Here is an 18,016-nt window from a genome sequence, read left to right on the forward strand (position 1 = left end):
TTCATCATCACTCATCGCCCTCATAATAAGTTTTTCCTCCCGTTCGAACTCGCGGTGTCCGTGTGTCAGAGAGACATTATCTACATTATCATAGTCATTTGGATAAAGTACGTCTAGTTTATTTCATAATTTATTTACAAAAAGTCTTAGTAAATTACACTTACAGGCATCTCCACTCGAACTAAAGTAAATAATTTAAGAACTACACGTATTTAGATATCTATAGAGTAGGATACTTTGGGGTCAGGGAGAAGCTGGGATTAGGGAAAGTGTTCTGTTTTAATGTATTATTTTTTTTTCTTTTTTTTTTTTACCTCATCGGTATTCTTCTATTCTCCTTTTTTTCTCTCTCTCTCTCCTTCTCTCTCTCACTTTCTCTTTCTCTCCTCACTTGTTTATCCCTCAAACAAAGTCGTATCTAGATCGTTTTCACTTTTTTCCCCAGGTTTTTTTTTCTTCTCTCCTTCTTTTTTCTTTCAACTTTACATATGCTACCCTCATGAGAAACCGAAACACCAAGTTACTCTTCACTTCTTTTTTTTTCCCCCCCACGTGTGTGAAATCCGTTTCTACGAAATGAGAAAAGGAAGTACCGACATAGAAGGTGTGCGACGACGAAATCGAATACACAAGTTGTCGTTCGTTTCGGCGGGCATTCAAAATTGAGAGTGGTCTTTCTCGTTTTCTTTCTTTCCTTTCTCTCTCTCTCTCTTTCTCTCACACACATACACACATCACTCTCACTCTCTCTGTTTCTCTCTTCCTGTTACATTAGATAAATGTATATGCAAGAACCGTCGAAATATGTGCAAAAAGCTGACAATGGGGGGAATAGTACTCGTTAGTTTTCTTTTCCTCTCCTCTTGTTTACAATAACATATGCGCTTTGAAAAGCATAAGAGCTTCACGGTTATAAATACATCCAATTGGAATTTGTTTGAATGACGTGATCGAGAGCTTGGATCCGAAGTGACACCACAATCCCTGTTCCTCACCATCCTCTTCCTCAGGATGTATTTTGCTTTAGTACATTGTTGTGAAAACTGTCTCTCTCAATCTTCCATTTTCTCCCTCTTTCTCTCTCTCTCTCTCTCTCTCTCTCTCTCTCGCTTGCTCTCTCAGTCTTTCACTTTCTCGTTTTATTTTTATTCTTCCCAAAGATGTTGTCATTCTTGTTGTTCTCTCTTTCCTTTACTACTTGGGTACATGCGTGTTTGAGAGTTTGATCACAACCGGCAATTTTAATCATATGATCCAAAGGAGGGGAAAAAGAAAAAAAAAATTCGTAGGATTCTCCTTTACCTAGAAAATTGCGAAAAAAAAAGAAATAAAACAAAATGTAAAAAAAAAAAAAAAAAAATTATATATATACATATATATGCATTACATACATACATGTATATATATATATATATATGTATATATATACACACACACATATAATGCTTGAAACACTATCTCGATAATTTTCATCAGTGGGATAGCATTTTATGTAAGGTATGTAAGTGTGCGAAGCTGCCACTTGACCATCATTCAACATTTTGCTCTCAATCTTTTTTTTTGTAAGCTTATATATACATATATGCATGTATATAATTATATATACGTATAATTATATATATATATAATAAATAACATATACATAATTATATATACACGCGTGCATATGTATATATATGTACATATGTAATGTGTGTGCAACAGTTTCATTTGTTTTGACAGACACTATTCCCCACCCCTTTTTCTACCAGCACCCCCGTCCCTCGTGCACACAGCTGAGACATTCATTCTCGTCATTGTACACAACAACAACATATGAACCACCACTCACACGTGGACCGTATGCACGTGAGAAAGATGTACGAATTGCGCGCATGCGATCCACCACAATTCTATTTTTCCCCTCTTCTTCTATCCTTTTTTCTTGCTCTCTATACGCGCACGCACTCGCAAGAAAGACGAAGTAGTCTCTCCCGTCTTTAAATCTTCTTCTCGTCTCATCCTGTTCTCTCCCTCTTTCCTTTCAATCGACTCGCACATGCATCATTCACGTGCAACTCAAGATTCTCATCTCTCTCTTTCTTTCCAACGAGTTCCCCCTCGCTTTTTTCTTCACATTTTCTTGTCACCGTTTCATTTCTTCTCTGTCATTCATATGTTGCGTCTCTCTTCATTCTTTTCTTTTTTTCCGTTCACTCGTTGATCGCTCTCTCAATCTCTCCCTCACTCACTCACTCACTCACTCACTCACTCTCTTCTAGCAATGTCTTTCTTCAGTTCTCTAGTTCTGCCTGTGCTTCTAAAAGTCGAGACTCTCGGTGGCCTGCTTTTCTCTCTCTTATTTTCTTTTCTTTTTCTTTAATTGTTGTTGTTGTATGTTGTTGCTGTCTGCAACCACCGTGGGCATTCGCGCCGAGCTGCTTCGTTTCTTCATTATTTTACCTCCTCCCTCTCTCTCTCTCTCTACCTTTTGTTTGTCGTCATCACACGGCGCGGCGCAAATTCGAAATAAGATTCAATGGAAGTGTGTGTTATCTACAAAATATCTTAATTACTCGCTAATTACAGCACAAAACATGCAAATATAAAAATTTGCATTATATTATCGTTAATATTTATATATATAATAATCGTCACCCGATATTATCGTTTCACATCGCACCATATTTTAGGTTCGTCAAAACAGATTTCCTCTCTCACTCTCTCTCTCTCAATCTCTCAAAGTTTTGTCTCAATCGTCTCGTTTCTCTTCATATATATATATATATATTATTATTATGCTGCTAAACGTTTCTCTCGTCTCTCCTCTTTTTAACATCTTTGTTTCGTCGTTTTGTTTTTGTTTGTTTTTTTTTTTTTGTTTTTCATTTTTAATTTCCTCCCCGACTTCCCCTTCTATCACTACATCCCGTTTGTTATTTTTTTTTTTTTTTTTAATATCTCCACAAGTTCTCCGCAATTATTTCCCCTCTTTCTCCCCCGCCCCCCTTCCCTCCCCTCCCTCGCGTCACGCTCACGTACTTTAAAAGTCCTCGCGCCTCACGCGCGAAAAATCACCCTCTTCCTCTCTTTCATTAACTATGAAATATCTTACACTATCGATATTTTATCCCGATTCTTCATCAAGTAGGAAAGGCATACTCGACGCGTGGGCGGTGCACGCGCGAGCGTCGTCGCAGTACACCTTAGCTGGCTAACACCGATAATTAACTTTCTTACTTTTCTGGGTTTTTTTGTTGTTTTATCCTTTTATGTTACTCGATATAAAACTACAACCACATGGCGTTATATGTTATATCGACACTTTGTTCCTTTCTAGAGCACTCTATAAATCCCCGCGTCTCTCTCTCTCTCTCTCTCTCTCTCTCGTTCCTCGTTCCTCTTTGTCATTCACTCACACTCCATTTACTTTTTCTTTTTTAGCTACCTGTCTAACAAATTATTCTCTCGTTCTCGTATTCCCTACAAATGAATAGCAGCAACAGCAGTTCTTTTTTTTTTTTCTCTACAAGCTGTCTCTCTCGTTCTCTCTCGCGCGCTCACTCGTTCTCTTTCTCTCCCTCTCTCTCGTTCTCTCCGTGTCTTTTTTGTTTAAGAAACAAAAACTGATCATCATCATCATCATCATCATTATCATCATAATCATCATCATCATCATCATCATCACTTTTTGCACAAAAGGGGCTAAACAAACAAACACCCGCGGATCAATCAAGAACGAAGAAGGAAAAAAAAAAAAGTGAAATATACCGTCCGTTTGAAAAAAATGAAACGAAATTACGTGCCCCTGGAACACTGGAACAACACACGAGCAACGATCGCGGCAACCTGCTGATCTAGAATTTGACTCATCACCAAGGCGAGTAACCGTGATTCGTGTTGCAACAGCAGAGTTCTGTTATCGGGATGCCTGGCGAGGTTCAGCAGCGTGCCAGCGGCGCGTCGCAGCATGTCCAGGCTGGTGCCCATCGACTCGGGATTGTCGCGTAGCGCGGCCAATCCGTGTTGATTCGCGACGCCGAGCGCGCTCGACTCCGCTTGCTCGATAAACGCGACCAACAGCGCGACGCAGGGCGTTTGAAGGGCGATCGTGCGCGCCACACCGCTGTCCGCCGCGGACAAAAAGTGGAGAAGGTTCACGCCGAACTCGCGTAACACTTGCTCCTCACTCCGGCATAGTAGCCTGGTCAGTACCGAGCATAGTCTCTGGAGTCTCGAATACGGCGGCGTGGCGACCACCAGGTCCACGTTGCACTCCGTCACGCAGAGCTTGCACAGAGCCTCGAGCGCCAGCCGCTGGGGCGACAAAGAGGAATTCGGTCCAACGGTGGGGAATGGGTCCTGTCCGTGGGCAGCCGGACACACCGCCCAGTGGAGAAGACCGTCCAACACCGGTCGCGAGATCTCCTCTGGATGTTGACTCAGATCCATGTGGCCGGCGATGTTCGCCGCCATCACTAGCACGTTTTCTCTGATGTGATGCAAGAAGTCCCACCACCATTCGCTCTCGCCTTGCAAACTGCTGCAAGAGTCCGCGAAATCGGCGTCCTCCTCGCGGTCGTAGTTGCGCGTCTTCTGCGTCCTCACCGGGTGCTCGTGATGCAGCAGCAACAGCTTGCCAAGGAGGCTCAAGAACGTCACGTTCTTGGCGAACTCGGCCTCGTTGCCCGGGATGAACGTGAGATTCCTCAGGATGGTGGACAAGCAGACGCAACGTCGAGCCAGGTTGTCCTGGGTCTCCGTGACGAGGTACAGGCTCGCCTCGTCCCTCGAGTAACTCTCGTCCTCGTAGTCGCTTATCCGTCTTCTCTTCAACGTGCCTGCCGGATCCCTTATATTTAATCTTGGTCCCTCCTTCGTGTCGTCCTTCACCGTCGACTCTTGCCCGTCCTCGTTCTCCACTTTCACCTCCACCGTCTTCTCCGTCGTCTCGGCGTTCACAGTCGCGTCAGTCAGACCGTTTTGCATCGGCGCTAGCTCGTCCTCCGGTTTCTGCACGTCCGCGAAATGCTCGCCCATGTTGTTGTTCACTTTCGTCGTCGTCATCGTCGTCATCGTTGTCGTCGTCTCGGTATCGCACTCCTTCTTGTACCCGTCGTTCTTCTTCTCGAACAGCTCCCTCGTCAGATCGTTCATCTCCACCGGCTCCTTCTTGATCCTCGACAACACGTCGCTCAGCGTCTTCGTCTTCTTCTTCTTGTCCAGCTGCTTCTTCTCGTTCATCTCCTTCGACGGACCGGGCTCGGCCATCATCTTCTGAGAGAACTCGGACGCGTCGAGCGCACCAGGATCTGCTTTGGTTTCGTCTTTCATCGTGTCTGTGCACTCCACTTCCTTCTGCAGCAACGGCGGCTTCTCGTCTCGAAGGAGGCGAGCGAACGGCACCGATCCTATCTCTGATTGAAAACAGGTCACTATGTACTTGGTGGTGTTGTTGTCGACTTGCCACGGCTCGGTTTCCGACTCGCAGTCTTGGTGATCCCACGACCTTCTCGTGTCGAGGACAAACAGATCGTCGTCCCTAGGAACGATCTTCACCGGACGACCACGTCTCGACAGAAATGTATAATTCGCCGAGGAGAGTAGCTTCGTTCGATCCTCCGGATCGATGGGACGTGTCACTGAACCGAGATCCACCTCCGGCCCGTCCGCCGACTGATTCCAATTTCGATCGTCCTCGTTCACTGGCGACTCGAACATGTCGGACAGAGAACGCGAGAAATGTTCCAGAAGAACGTCCAACAGTCCAGGTAAGTGTGCCAACCCGAAATAACTTACCTGTAGAATTTCATGATTTCACTTGGTTAGTTACACGTGTTCAATTGTAAGAATAACAAGGAGAATAAATATGAGACGGGCGACTTACAGAAGAATCATCGAACAATAAAATATTTAATACGTCGAGGGCCCAACAGCTCTCGGCTAATAAGCCTGATCTCAGGGCCATCATGATGCGCCAAGCTTCTATCGGTGCTACGTCGGCGCGTGTAAGTTTCCGCCGTTTGTAGAGAAGTGGGGTCACAGCTTCCACGCTGTCAGGAGGGAATGTCATTTCTCTTTTCGATGTTGGTTGCTGGGTAATCATGGGATTTATACCAAGCTGATTCTGTGAAGGGATCAAGACGAAGCAAGAGTCGATATTACCAAGGAAAGATACAAGTGAAACAAACTTAAAATATAGTACGAATGAAAATAATTGAACAAACAGAAACTCAACTTAAAGTTGTAACATCAATTACCTGGTGATTTCCAGGTGCAGGATAAAGAGGGGACGGTTGATTCGTGTAACGATGATCCCACGGTGGAGGAGCATGAGCTATAGTGTTCAAAGTCGGTTGAGGCGTGGTTCTATTTGGTTGCTGACTACCCCACTGTTGACTACTGGGAAGTCCTGGCGAGGGTGTAGAAGAAGCAGACTGTGGTGTTTGCGGTTGTGGTTGTGGCGGTTGTTGTTGCGACTGAGACTGTGGCTGTTGAGATGGATACTGAACTCTATTGTTTCCACTACTACTATTGTACTGGTTAGTTGTATTTGGCCATCCTGTAAGTTAACATAATCTCATGTAACGTGATGTTTGTTCATACATTTTAATGCGTTCAGCTTTTGAAAGCTAATTTTGAAATATCTTTACCTGGATACGCTGGTCGTTGTTGATTATATTGAGGATATTGTTGGTCTTTGGCAAAATCTGGGTGACGTCTAGGTGGATTTGGACCGGGCGGTGGCGGCGGCATATTCTTATTCGCATTCGCACCGCCTGAGTATATCTGTGTTCCTCCATATCCACCCTTCAATATCGATCATAACAATTAGCTCGACCAGATAATATTTATCACAATTACACGTACGTTTATTGCAACACGCCACGCAGAAAGAGACAGAACATACAATATAAGGAATAGAATATGTAATATAAGAAATAGAATATCACCTGCTCTGGTCGATAATAGTCCTGGGGGCAAGAATAAGACGAAGCAGCAGGAGGCTGCGAAGGTGAAGAAGGCTGGCTGGTTGCTGTTTGTTGCGGTACAGTAGGTGGATGTGCTTGTGGCGTAGACGGATAGCTATTACTTCTTGCATTAGGTGGTGTACTTGCCGAGTAATTTGCTGGCTGTTGACTACTACTATATCTATTGTATATATCTTGTCCACTAGCATTGTTCGGCGGCAAATTTCCCCCAGGGTATCCTCTGTAAAAAAAATTGTCGAAAGTTATACTCCGTTCTGTTGTTAAGAAAAAGAAAAAGAAAAAAAGAGGCTCCAGATAAGTTTAATCTTTAACCTGTCAACGTCTGGTACGTAAGGTGAATAATGTGACCGCGGTGAATAAGGCTGGTTGAATTCACCCTGCTGAGCCAGCGTGTTCGGTTGCGGCCGGCTGTACTGATCCTGGGGATAATTCTGGTAGGAACCTGTATTCTGGTAACTGCCTTGTTGGATGCCTGTTTGAACATGAACGAAATTGTTTTAAACGCACAGAGAAGAAAAACATTGCGAACAACGATGATGATGATGAGTAACACCAAAGGGAAGTTAGTGAAACAAAATATTAAAAACACTGTGTGAATGCACGGAAAGTAAACATAAATGGACGAGACAACAAGTTTGGCTGTACGTTGTGAAAGGAGACAAGGGTGAGAGAAGTACCTGAGGCTCGTAACGGACCAGGGTGGGGCGTTGCGTTCGACTTGCGAAAAAGGCGTCCCACGCCGTCGTCGAACGGATTCGTGCTATTCTGCCCGCCCTGGTTCAAACCACCTACCAGAACATATTCTCTCAACCGCAATTCCTTTCACATGCTTGGCAAAGTGTTCACCAATCGCGTCAAACACTTTTCCAAATCGATCATTATTAAAATTTTTACATACTCAATATAGAAGGTTTCAATGCGATTTAGGATTGGAAGATGGAAAGAATTTTCTTACCTTGATGCGGAGTAGGTGCACTACTCTGACTAGGTGGTCTCGGAGGAGGAGGTGTATACTCTGATGCAGGTCCTCCTGGTGTACTGCTGGTGTAGCCACTCTGGTAACTTCCATAACCATCCATGGAAGCATTGTTTGACCCAGCAGCAGGGAAGGAATCTTGTGAATTGGAAGACCCTAAAGACACAAAAATAATGTAATAATGTGACAAAATATAACTAGATATAACAGATATAACAGATTAGATAGATATACAACATACAACTGAAAACAAAGAGACAGAAGTTTTCAAGAAGTTTGAATATTTTAAACGCTTACCTGGTGAGGGTACGGAGGCAGTTCCCTTCGAAGGTTTCTTTTTCGAACCAGCTTCAACTTGATTTATGATAGGCTGAGGATCGACACCACCACGGTCGAAGTGGCATTCGTACGCTAACAAATGCTTGGTGTAATGTTTCCGTAGTGTATACGCCGCGCTGCTACTTGCACCAATGCCCAATAATCCAGCTATGTCTTTCCACGTTTTGTTTTTGGTCACCTGTGGAGAATTAAAGTCAAGTTTCTTATCAGTATTTGTCAGATTCGTTCTTCGTTTTTTTAGCAGAGAATCCAAACAGACAAAAATCTGCACTTTGAAAACACAAAATTAAACTAAAAAGAAAAAAAGAAAAAAGAAATACGTGGAAAAAATTATCATATACAGCGGCTAATCTAAAAAGAAATCGAATAACGCAATCTTTTTTTTACTTCTTTTGTTTTCTCTGTACATACAAATACCTCGATTCCTGATCATGCAAATGTTGAAAAGTGAAACAAATATATAGACAAGAGTACAATCGAAACGAATTACCGTTATTACATTGATATTAAAAGTTTATTCTTCGCTGAATATTAGAATAATTCCATATAGCACCAAGGTTTGTAGATCAGGGCGTTTTCCATACGCGTCGAATGACTACTTTAAGAAAAGACGAGTTAAGCTTCTTTTTTTCGTCGTAATTTCATAAACAGTGTACAAGAAAAGAAAAAATATTATGTAGCAAAAAAAAAAAGTATATATATATATAAACCATGCACAATTCAGCGCACACAGAAAAAAAGCACAATTGTATACGTCAAGTATATATATAAAAATAAAAATTGTCAGCTAACAAAAAGAAACAAGAACTCGGATGACTTTGGCCGAGTTCATTGATGTTCTCTTTTGACACGTATTAAAATGTGTGTACATAAATATCGAAACGAAAAAAAATACACATAGAATTATGAAAAAAACTACTGTAAAGACACCGAGGGCTAGATGGAACTACACTGCACCTTGCATACCTCCATGAAGCCCCCCCTCTCTTTCACGTAGAGGTATAGCCGAAATAGGTCGAGGGGGTTCTTGGAGATGGTAGGACAGCTAGTAATAGGAGTTCTTCGTTCTTCCATGAAGTTAACTAATTTATCCAACCATGTTCTTCGCTCCATTGTATCGTCCATTTCATATAGCTTTGCTAAACTGTCTGGTTTCTGGAATTATCATTATGAAATTTGTTAACCTAAACTGTGTTGAGCCGCAGTCACAATTTTTCTTACACACTTCAATGGATTAGTTTCTCTAGTTTGTAACATCATTTAATTACTTATAATAATTGAAAACTACTTAAAGTTGAGAAAAGATTTTTCATGCAAAACATGTTGTTGTTTGAAAACGGTAGTAGAATGGAGAAGATGTATACATGTATCATGCAATTATATAAAACAAAATGTTTTTAAAAGATTGAAAGACATAAAAAATAAGCAACAAGAACTTTCAAGAACTTTTTCATTTTTGTTTTAGGAAAATTTATATTTTTTCTTTGTTAATATTAAGAAATTATTATGCAAGTAAGCTTCTGTATGAAATATAACTGTTGTATGATCATTTTTGATCATTGTGTTACAATAGACTAAAATAAAACGATGATACGTGGATATTTTTGTACAAAATGCAACGTTAAAATAGAGAAAGTTCAAACAATTACATTTGTTAAGCAAATATTATGGTATCTAGATTAGCATTTAATGTAGTAACACTAAGCAAAAAAAGCATTTAGTGTAAATAGTGTAATAGTGTATGTTGTGCAACGGTGTGGTAAATACTTATAGTGAATAAACAGTAACCTTAGATCTGTATGGGTCTTGAGGCACATGACTGTTAAATACCTGTAAAATATATAAAATATTGAAAAGTCAAAGGAAACTATAGCATAAAACACATTATCCTTGATCATATATCATTCTTAGAAATTTTCATGTAAAAATATTACAACATGCACAATATATAAAGATAGAAATATACATACAAAAGTAGTAACCATTATATCAGATTCTTAAGAATCATATATAATGAAAAGAAATACATACAGGGCTAGCAGGAGTACGTGGCCAACCAGGGCTGTTCATATCAGGATATTCCTCATGTATCGAATTAATACTCGCAGCGCCAGGTGACGGAACCGTACTCTGTGGCGTAGCTGGATGACTATGATATCCTCCCATCATATCTTTCCGTACCTTCGGTGGAAATGTTGGATCTTCTACAGAAGCTACGTCAAAATAAAGTTACATATTTATAATAAATGTTAAACAAAATATACCATGTTTTTGAGAGTTTGTAATACTAACCAGCTGATGCGTTTGATAATGTTGATTGTTGAGAACCTTCGTCCAAGGACGTACCATCGGGGCCAGTTGTTATTACGGATGTGACAGTGCCACTTGAAGTAGAGGTGACATTTATAACTGACGTACCTGCATGATTACAGCGAATATTTCTAATCATCCTTCTGTTCAGTTCAAATTACACACGCTGAAATGCGCGATAAATGAAAAATAGAAATACCTGAAGCGGTAGTAGTTATGCCACTATCATTAGAAGTTTCAGTAGTAAGATCTGCAGAACTATGGCTGGTTGCTGTCGGTGTTGAAACAGGATGTGAATTAGGTGTGGTACTCGGTGGAGGCATTGGACTTCCTTCGTGATTGAGAGGTGGTGTAGCCGCAGGAGTATGCAAATGTGGTACAGCCGAGCTGGTAGGTGGTGGCTGATTACTAACGTGGTTAGGCGATGGCGGTGGAGGGCCCATTGAACTTGCTGGTGGACCCATATTACCGATCACCGCCACTCCAGGAGTACCTGGTGGTACCATGCCTGATGTACTAGTACTTCCATAAACTTGAGGTGGCCCTGGACTAGGTGGCATTCCTGGTGGTACACTATTAAATCCCATTTTATGCTGCAAAGAAAGTGGTGCATTGATTTAGTACAAATAACGTACAAGTCTCGCTTCCTACAAAAATACAACTTCAGTATACTTACTGTATATGGAGGATATTGCACCAAATTGTTGGGTCTATTAGAAGCTTGATACTGATTGTTGGGTGGTGGTTGTGAATTGGCCGGTGATGGATATCCTTGCGGAAATTGTACATGTGGACGTGGAGGTGGATAGGTACCTTGCGTATGATAACCCCCAGGCTGACCTGCAGCCGTTCCACTAGCTGCATATCCCATACCACCACCCATTGGGTTTATTCCACCAAGGCTCGCAGAACCAGGTCCTGGTTGAACAACACCAGGACCAGTGCTATTCATTTTATAGCTATGCATGTGTGGTGAAGGACCCAGTGGCTGCTGGTATGGTCCTGAAAGCATTGTGTCTTTTATGTATCATGTATAAACATATTTCATATATTACGTATAAAGAGAAGGCAAAATAAATGAAAATTTTTGACATTTCATTTACCTTGAGTTGTCATAGGAGAATGACTCATTCGTGCTGGTCCACTACCATCTGACTGGCTACTTGACGGACGTGGAGGCATCTGAACGTTTTGTTGACCTGGAAAAATTTCGTTCAGGAAACTAGAGGTTACAAAATCTCGTTCAGAAAAAAAAAAAAATAAAAAAAAATGAACAGTGAACCATAAACTGAAAATATACAAACCAACAGCAGGGGACATTGAGCGAGAACCTGTAGATCCTGTAGGAGAAGGGGTTGGTCTCATCCCCTGTGAATTTGGTGTTCCTGGACAAGCAGGTCCATTCGAACTATCGTTACTGTTTTGTCCAGATAATTCCTGAAATTTGAAACGTGAAGGAACATGTTAGAAAACTCTTGCGTACAAACAATGTACCAGGTATAACTGAAACAATAAAGTCTGTTTGATCTTTGAACTTAGTTGCAAAAATGTACAAAACTTATATGATGGCATTTAATATTAATTGATGTTATATAGAACGACCAAAACAATTGCAATACAAAAACTATAAACGGAATTATGTAAAAAAAACTGTCCCTAAATACAAATTGATTGATGCACGATATCACATTTTAAGCAGTCCACGTTGATTCTACGTTTCATTAACCTCAGTACAGAGGTAGTGTTACCAAGATCACAAATAAATAGGTAAATAAATAATGTACATGCATTCACCGTATACACTCACACACACGGCGCGCACGCATACACACGCACAGAGAGAGAGAGAAAGAAAGAGAAAGAGTACAAAGCAAGTTCGAACAAAAAGTCTGTTTTTGAAACGCGACATTCACGGATTCCTCTTGGACGGGCTTTCCGTTCTCTCCGAGTTGTCACATTTCGATCGTAAGGAAATTAGGAAACGCACTTTACACACGCGGCTACTTGCCACTAATCGTACGATGCAACATAACACGTCATACACACGCGCATGTTTCAACAATATTCCGCATGTACGTACACGTATATGTGGAGGAGAGAGCGCGCGCGCGCGCGCGCGTGCATGTGTATGCGTAACACCTCGCGCAGATCGTCACAATGATACATTGAGAGAGCGCGCGGGTACATTAGAAGAGAGAGAGAAGGGAATCGGTGGCAGAGAGAGAGACGAAGACAGACAGACAGAGAGGTTAAAGATAGAGTAGGATAGAGCAAACGATAGATAACTGAATAGAGAGATAGAGATAGAGATAGAGAGAGAGAGACTGAATAAGCACGAAATACGCAAGGGAGATAGATAGAAACATAGCATACACACGCAGACGGAGAGAGAGAAAGAACGAAAAAAAAAGAAAAGTACATCGTTACACCTACCAAGTGGACAGTTCATCCGTACAGAAGACGATTAGAGACTTCCTCGGATGTATCGCGGAACGTATAGCATATACCGTGTCGGGCACAAGGACTCTCGGCATGACGCGAGAATCGAAGGAGAGAGGCGTTACCCCGCGCACTACGACGACAAAACCCACCATAGACCTCGTATGTTCCCCGTACGATTTTCACATGTTTTTACGGGAATCTCGTGTGGAAACAGCGACACACACACACCACCACCACCGCTCGATCATGTGTGTAAATCAACGCACGGTCAGTGGTTCGACACGAGCCACGCGAGGAACGGGCATATTATCTCTCGTCTGTCAGCCGTGCTGAACTGCTGGTTGGTTGGCACCGCGTACCTCGCTCGGCCATCGCATGTTGTGTCAATAAATCTCCTCCGGAGAGTGTTTGAAAGTATCGTGGGATACAACCCTTCGACACAGATCCTTCGAACTGACAAAACGACCACGACTTCGCCGTTGAGGGGAGAGGGGGGGGTGCAGGGAGGAAGGAAGAGGGTCGCGTATCTTTTTTAACTAAGGTTAGAATCGTTCGACAGTTCGGCTCGCCGCTGCGTGTACGTGTACGTGGCCGGGAGTAACTAAAAAAAACGTGATTCTTTTTATCCGTAGTGTTCCGTGACTTCGGTTTACAGATTTCGCGTCTAGCTGCTCGTTGGAGGGCGTTCTTTCGTGGCGCGGCAAGCGTTCGGCAACCGTCGGCTATTTCCGTCGCTCGTCGGCCCGAGAGTGCCCGTGTGCTCCAAAAACCCCGAGAGAGTATATGCGGGAAAGAAAACGTCTAAAAGTCAAACTACACACCACACAGGGGAAACAAACCTTCTCTCTCTATCTGTCGTCGAGTAAATAAATTTCATAAAAAAAGAAGAAAGAAAGAAAAAGTCCCATCGATTTCACGAGAGTAGAAGCACGCTCGGAAATTGTCGGGACGTTTTCGTTTTCTTTCGCGTTCTTGGTTGTGTCAATTGACGAGGCACGAACAACGGTAACTTTCAAACGATCCCCGAGCCGTCGTAGATTCCCGTCAGAGGGAATTGGGAGTTTCGACATTTCGCAAAATCTCTAGTTCCGTTATTCTTTTTCTTTTTGAAATAGATTTAGCACGCACCGACTACGATTTCGATTAGTACGAATTGCGTTGTTCAACCTTACGAGACAAGAAGGAACAAAAAGCGACAATATCGACGGCGTTATATAATAATATTTTTGTCCTTCGGTGTCATAACATCGAACGAGGGAACGTCGAACGGTAACAATCCTTGCCCGAATGAAACTTTAAAACCCAACGATTCTGAGGCAACGTAGGAAACGCTCTGTAAATATACCTGACGAAATTAATAAAAAAACGATATTTACTTCTCGATAAAAAATGTTACATCGTTCGAAAAACAGAGGAAGAGCATGTTATATGCAAACAGAGAGTTCCATTTAACGACCATTTGAAAGAAATTATATCGAATGTTTGAAATATTCGCCGGTTTTCAGTCGCGTCATGGGAATATGAGAAGTTCGATAGCATGTCGCAGAATGACAGTTGCATGATCTAACGAACCGAATATAGCTGAACGATATAAAACGTCAGAAGTGGTGGGGAGAACTACCTCTGATACCCCCTCACCCCCCACCATGGCCGTCACAACCACCACCATCACCACCACCACTACCACCACTAATTCGAGCGAAACACACACTCGCTCTCACTTGCTTCTCTATATTCGGGTAACCCGTGTAACACTCGTGCTTCTCCCACTAGCTTGCCCATCCAAGTTGGAGGAAACGAGAGGTCCGACGTGCGACGAAGAGGGATATACATGTTTGCACACACGTACGTGCGAGGAACGTGTGTGTTTGAAAAGGGACAGCCAGTCGAACAGAGTGGGGGAAAGAGCGAGAGAGACGGACAAACAACGAGAAGGAGCAAGTGAGAACATGACGCGAGATGGAGAGAGAAAGAGAAAGGGTGGACGAGGGAAGGGAGGGAGAAGGCGGAAAGGGGAAGTCACTAATATCTGGGGCTCCAGCGGCCGCGCAACTCGCGCCCTAATCGAACTCTACAAGTCGCTTATTCTCCATCCCCACTTTCCACACCCTGCGCCCCTCCTACAGATAGGCAACCCATACTCGAGAGATCTCCCTTTCGCTCACTCATGCTTGCTCTTTTCACGAGAGAAGTATTGAAGTACTCCTCCTGTCCACTGTATCCAAGATCAAATGGCACTTTATGCAACGTGAAATTAGAATTCGCTTTGCGACGCGCGGCGTTATCGCGCGGCCAGGCCGCGCGCAACAGCCACTAGGTGTCTTTATCATTAGGCCGTTTTATTTTTAAAACGCGGCCCAAGTCGAGAACCAATCGTAACACAAACACGAAATAACAATAACACGTGCACACACGTGCACCCAGGCGCGCATGTGCTTTCTAATTAAGATCAAAATAAATCACGATCGCGACGCATCAATCCGCGTGATACGACGGGAACGTTTCTCTCGGGAGTCTCGTTCTTTCTCTCCGTTCTTTTTCCCGGATTATATGAACACGTACGGAAGAAAGATACCTCGTAATTATTGACAACCTTGTTGGGTAATTTTTGAGACAGAGATTCTAATACATGCTACTTTTTTGTGAAAATACAATGGTACTCACCCCTGAGTCTATCCCTTGAGTATTTGGTGTTGTTGATCGTTGCTGTAAGTTATGAAAACTCTGTAAACAAAGAGAGATACGTACTGTAAGTCATGTATTTTTGTACACAGAACTAAAAATGTACAAATCAATAGAAAAAAAGTTCATCTTACTTTCGACTTATTTTACTCGATGCTGTACAGCTTTTTATAGAAAAGTTGCAGGTGCATGTTCGGTACGTTTTTTTTTATCGACACGTTAAGACAAAAGAAAACACTCTTTGCACGTTTGTTTGTACAATTCATAGAAACTTTTATGCCAAGGACATTAATCATTACATCAAAAACATAAAATGGGTGTTTATCTGTATAACCTACTTGAGACTGGCTAGTTGATTGTGGCTGTGGAGATGCAGAAGGTGGTGGTGCTGGGGATTGAGAAAGAGCGCGCTGTGGCGACTGACTGGAAGGATTAGTCTGATTGGCTGAAGGTGGTGGTGGATTCGGTGGTCCACCTTGATTCCAACCTCTCTGTTCAGTGTACAGACTGGAAGGATGGCTGGTTTGTGTAGTATATGAATTTAGCTGCAAAACACAAGAAGTCAATTAATACAGACAACTATCCAGTATGATGAACATTATAACAATTGCTGTTATAAATACCTGATGGTGGCTGTATGGTGCATGAGGTCTTGTAGGAGAAGAATAACGTGGCGTATATTGTTGATATGGCATAGGAGTTGGAGAACTTGGTCCTCCAGGTCCTGCATGTAATCTTGGCGACCCCTGCATATTTTACAATATATTTAACTAATGACTCATAGAGGTCGAAACACGACCATTAATACAAGTAATACATCTTGCAACGAACAAAACTTGTGTAAATTGTTACATACATTAGGTTTGATGTCACAGTGATAGTAACAAAGTACAAACTGTACACAGTTGCAAACGATAACGTAAACTGCTCTTACTCACCGTCTGAGGGGGACGTTGGCCAGGTTGTGGATAAACTGGCGGTACAACCGGTGGTCGCTGAATGGGCCACGGTTGTTGATAAGGCTCTGGCCCCATTCCAGGATAATTCCCATGAAAACGGTGGACAGGCGTCGATGCTTGGAGCAACTGATTCAACGTGGGTGTTGGACCAGTTGCCTGGGATATACTTTGCCCTGACAGAAACCTCGTCTGGCCAGGGAAACTGGTCGGCGTTGCTCCTACGTACGCCAATCGCGACTCAATTTTGGAAGGTGCATAATGCTCTTCCATCTCGACCCGATGAACTCTTTCACTTTCATGTATTAAGTGTTTACCATGATAATCCAACTGTTTCCCCGGGAAGTCACCATGCTTTCCCATGTACTCCGGCACCTGCTTGCCCGGATAATCGGCAAGTGATTTGGAGGGAAATTCGTTCGACTTGTTGGTGTACTCCTCCGGGTAATCGCGTATTACGTTCGACGTGAACGGATGTCCGGGATGGTTCGGATGCCCGGGCGTATCGAGAGCCTCCTGCTTGCCGATCGTCTCCTGGGGCGCTTGTCCAGCCTCCCTTGGCGATTTGACTTCACCGGCAGTGTGTCCACCAATGTCCTCGCGGTATTGACTCATCTCGAAACCCGTGTCCCCGCCGCGATTCACATATTTAAGCAGCTGGGCCGCGCCCCGGGACACTTTATCACCCGGCTCTGGATCCAGCTGCTGTTTCGTATTAACACTCGCACTATTCCCACCGACTTGCGGACGTTTCTGTGCACATTTCACGGACTCGTTCAGCTTCACATCGTTTTGTTGGCTCTCGGCTTGCGTCGCAGCCATGTTCTCTCCTCACGGAGCCATCGTCGTCTCATAAACTGGCCAATCGCGGGACCTCGTGCGCCTCGCGTACTATGTACTCGAAATCGGGATCCTAGTCGGTTGAATCGTCGCTACCGTACGTAACTTTTTCCACCACATCCTCAGTCAGATCAGCGAATACTAAACACCGTGCTAACAATTTTTGCTTCCTGCCGTTTTCAAAGTAGAAGGAACCAAAAAAAAAACTCATACACGAACGTCAAAAGCAGCGTCGCATGGATTACGCCATCTTGCGGCCGTGGCGCCAATTAACGCGCACCCGTTTTCAACACGCATTTACAATCGGCGACTCTTCTCGAAGTCGCCTGGCCCCAAACATCGTCGACCATTTTTCTTTCCCCCCACTCCTTTGGTCACTACTCTGTTGAGAATTCACCTCCGCTCGGAGGCCGAGGATCCCGCGATCGTGCGCTGGCACTTTTGTTCTTCCTTCTTTTCGTCGATTTCTTTCGATCCTCTCGCACTTCCGATCTCTTTCG

At 43.2% G+C, this 18,016-nt stretch overlaps 1 protein-coding gene across 5 annotated transcripts; it reads right to left on the bottom strand.

Moving 5' to 3' along the window:
- Positions 1–93: 93 nt before the first annotated feature.
- LOC122527049 (trithorax group protein osa) lies at positions 94–17,850 on the bottom strand. 5 transcript variants are annotated; one of them, XR_006306268.1, is made up of 22 exons: positions 16,659–17,850; positions 16,344–16,466; positions 16,059–16,265; positions 15,703–15,762; positions 11,901–12,033; positions 11,700–11,795; positions 11,273–11,598; positions 10,796–11,189; positions 10,579–10,704; positions 10,318–10,499; positions 10,075–10,116; positions 9,244–9,441; positions 8,245–8,464; positions 7,927–8,103; positions 7,649–7,759; positions 7,284–7,443; positions 6,933–7,191; positions 6,633–6,789; positions 6,240–6,541; positions 5,867–6,106; positions 2,468–5,778; positions 94–1,105 (listed from the first exon to the last, which is right to left on the bottom strand). XR_006306268.1 is itself a non-coding variant. In XM_043650845.1 (21 exons), the coding sequence occupies exons 1-21, from the start codon at positions 17,496–17,498 to the stop codon at positions 3,778–3,780; spliced, it is 6,354 nt and encodes a 2,117-aa protein (XP_043506780.1). In that variant the 5' UTR covers positions 17,499–17,850; the 3' UTR covers positions 2,207–3,777. The 5 variants fall into 5 exon arrangements, 4 of the variants coding, with proteins under 4 accessions (XP_043506780.1, XP_043506781.1, XP_043506782.1 ...); XM_043650845.1 differs by lacking the exon at positions 94–1,105 and having other exon boundaries at positions 2,207–5,778; XM_043650846.1 differs by lacking the exon at positions 94–1,105 and having other exon boundaries at positions 2,207–5,778; positions 9,253–9,441; positions 16,659–17,849.
- Between the last annotated feature and the right edge of the window lie 166 nt (positions 17,851–18,016).

The sequence above is a fragment of the Frieseomelitta varia genome, unplaced genomic scaffold, assembly GCF_011392965.1.
Source record: "Frieseomelitta varia isolate USP_RPSP 00005682 unplaced genomic scaffold, Fvar_1.2 scaffold_208, whole genome shotgun sequence".
Classification (NCBI taxonomy): Eukaryota; Metazoa; Arthropoda; class Insecta; order Hymenoptera; family Apidae; genus Frieseomelitta; species Frieseomelitta varia.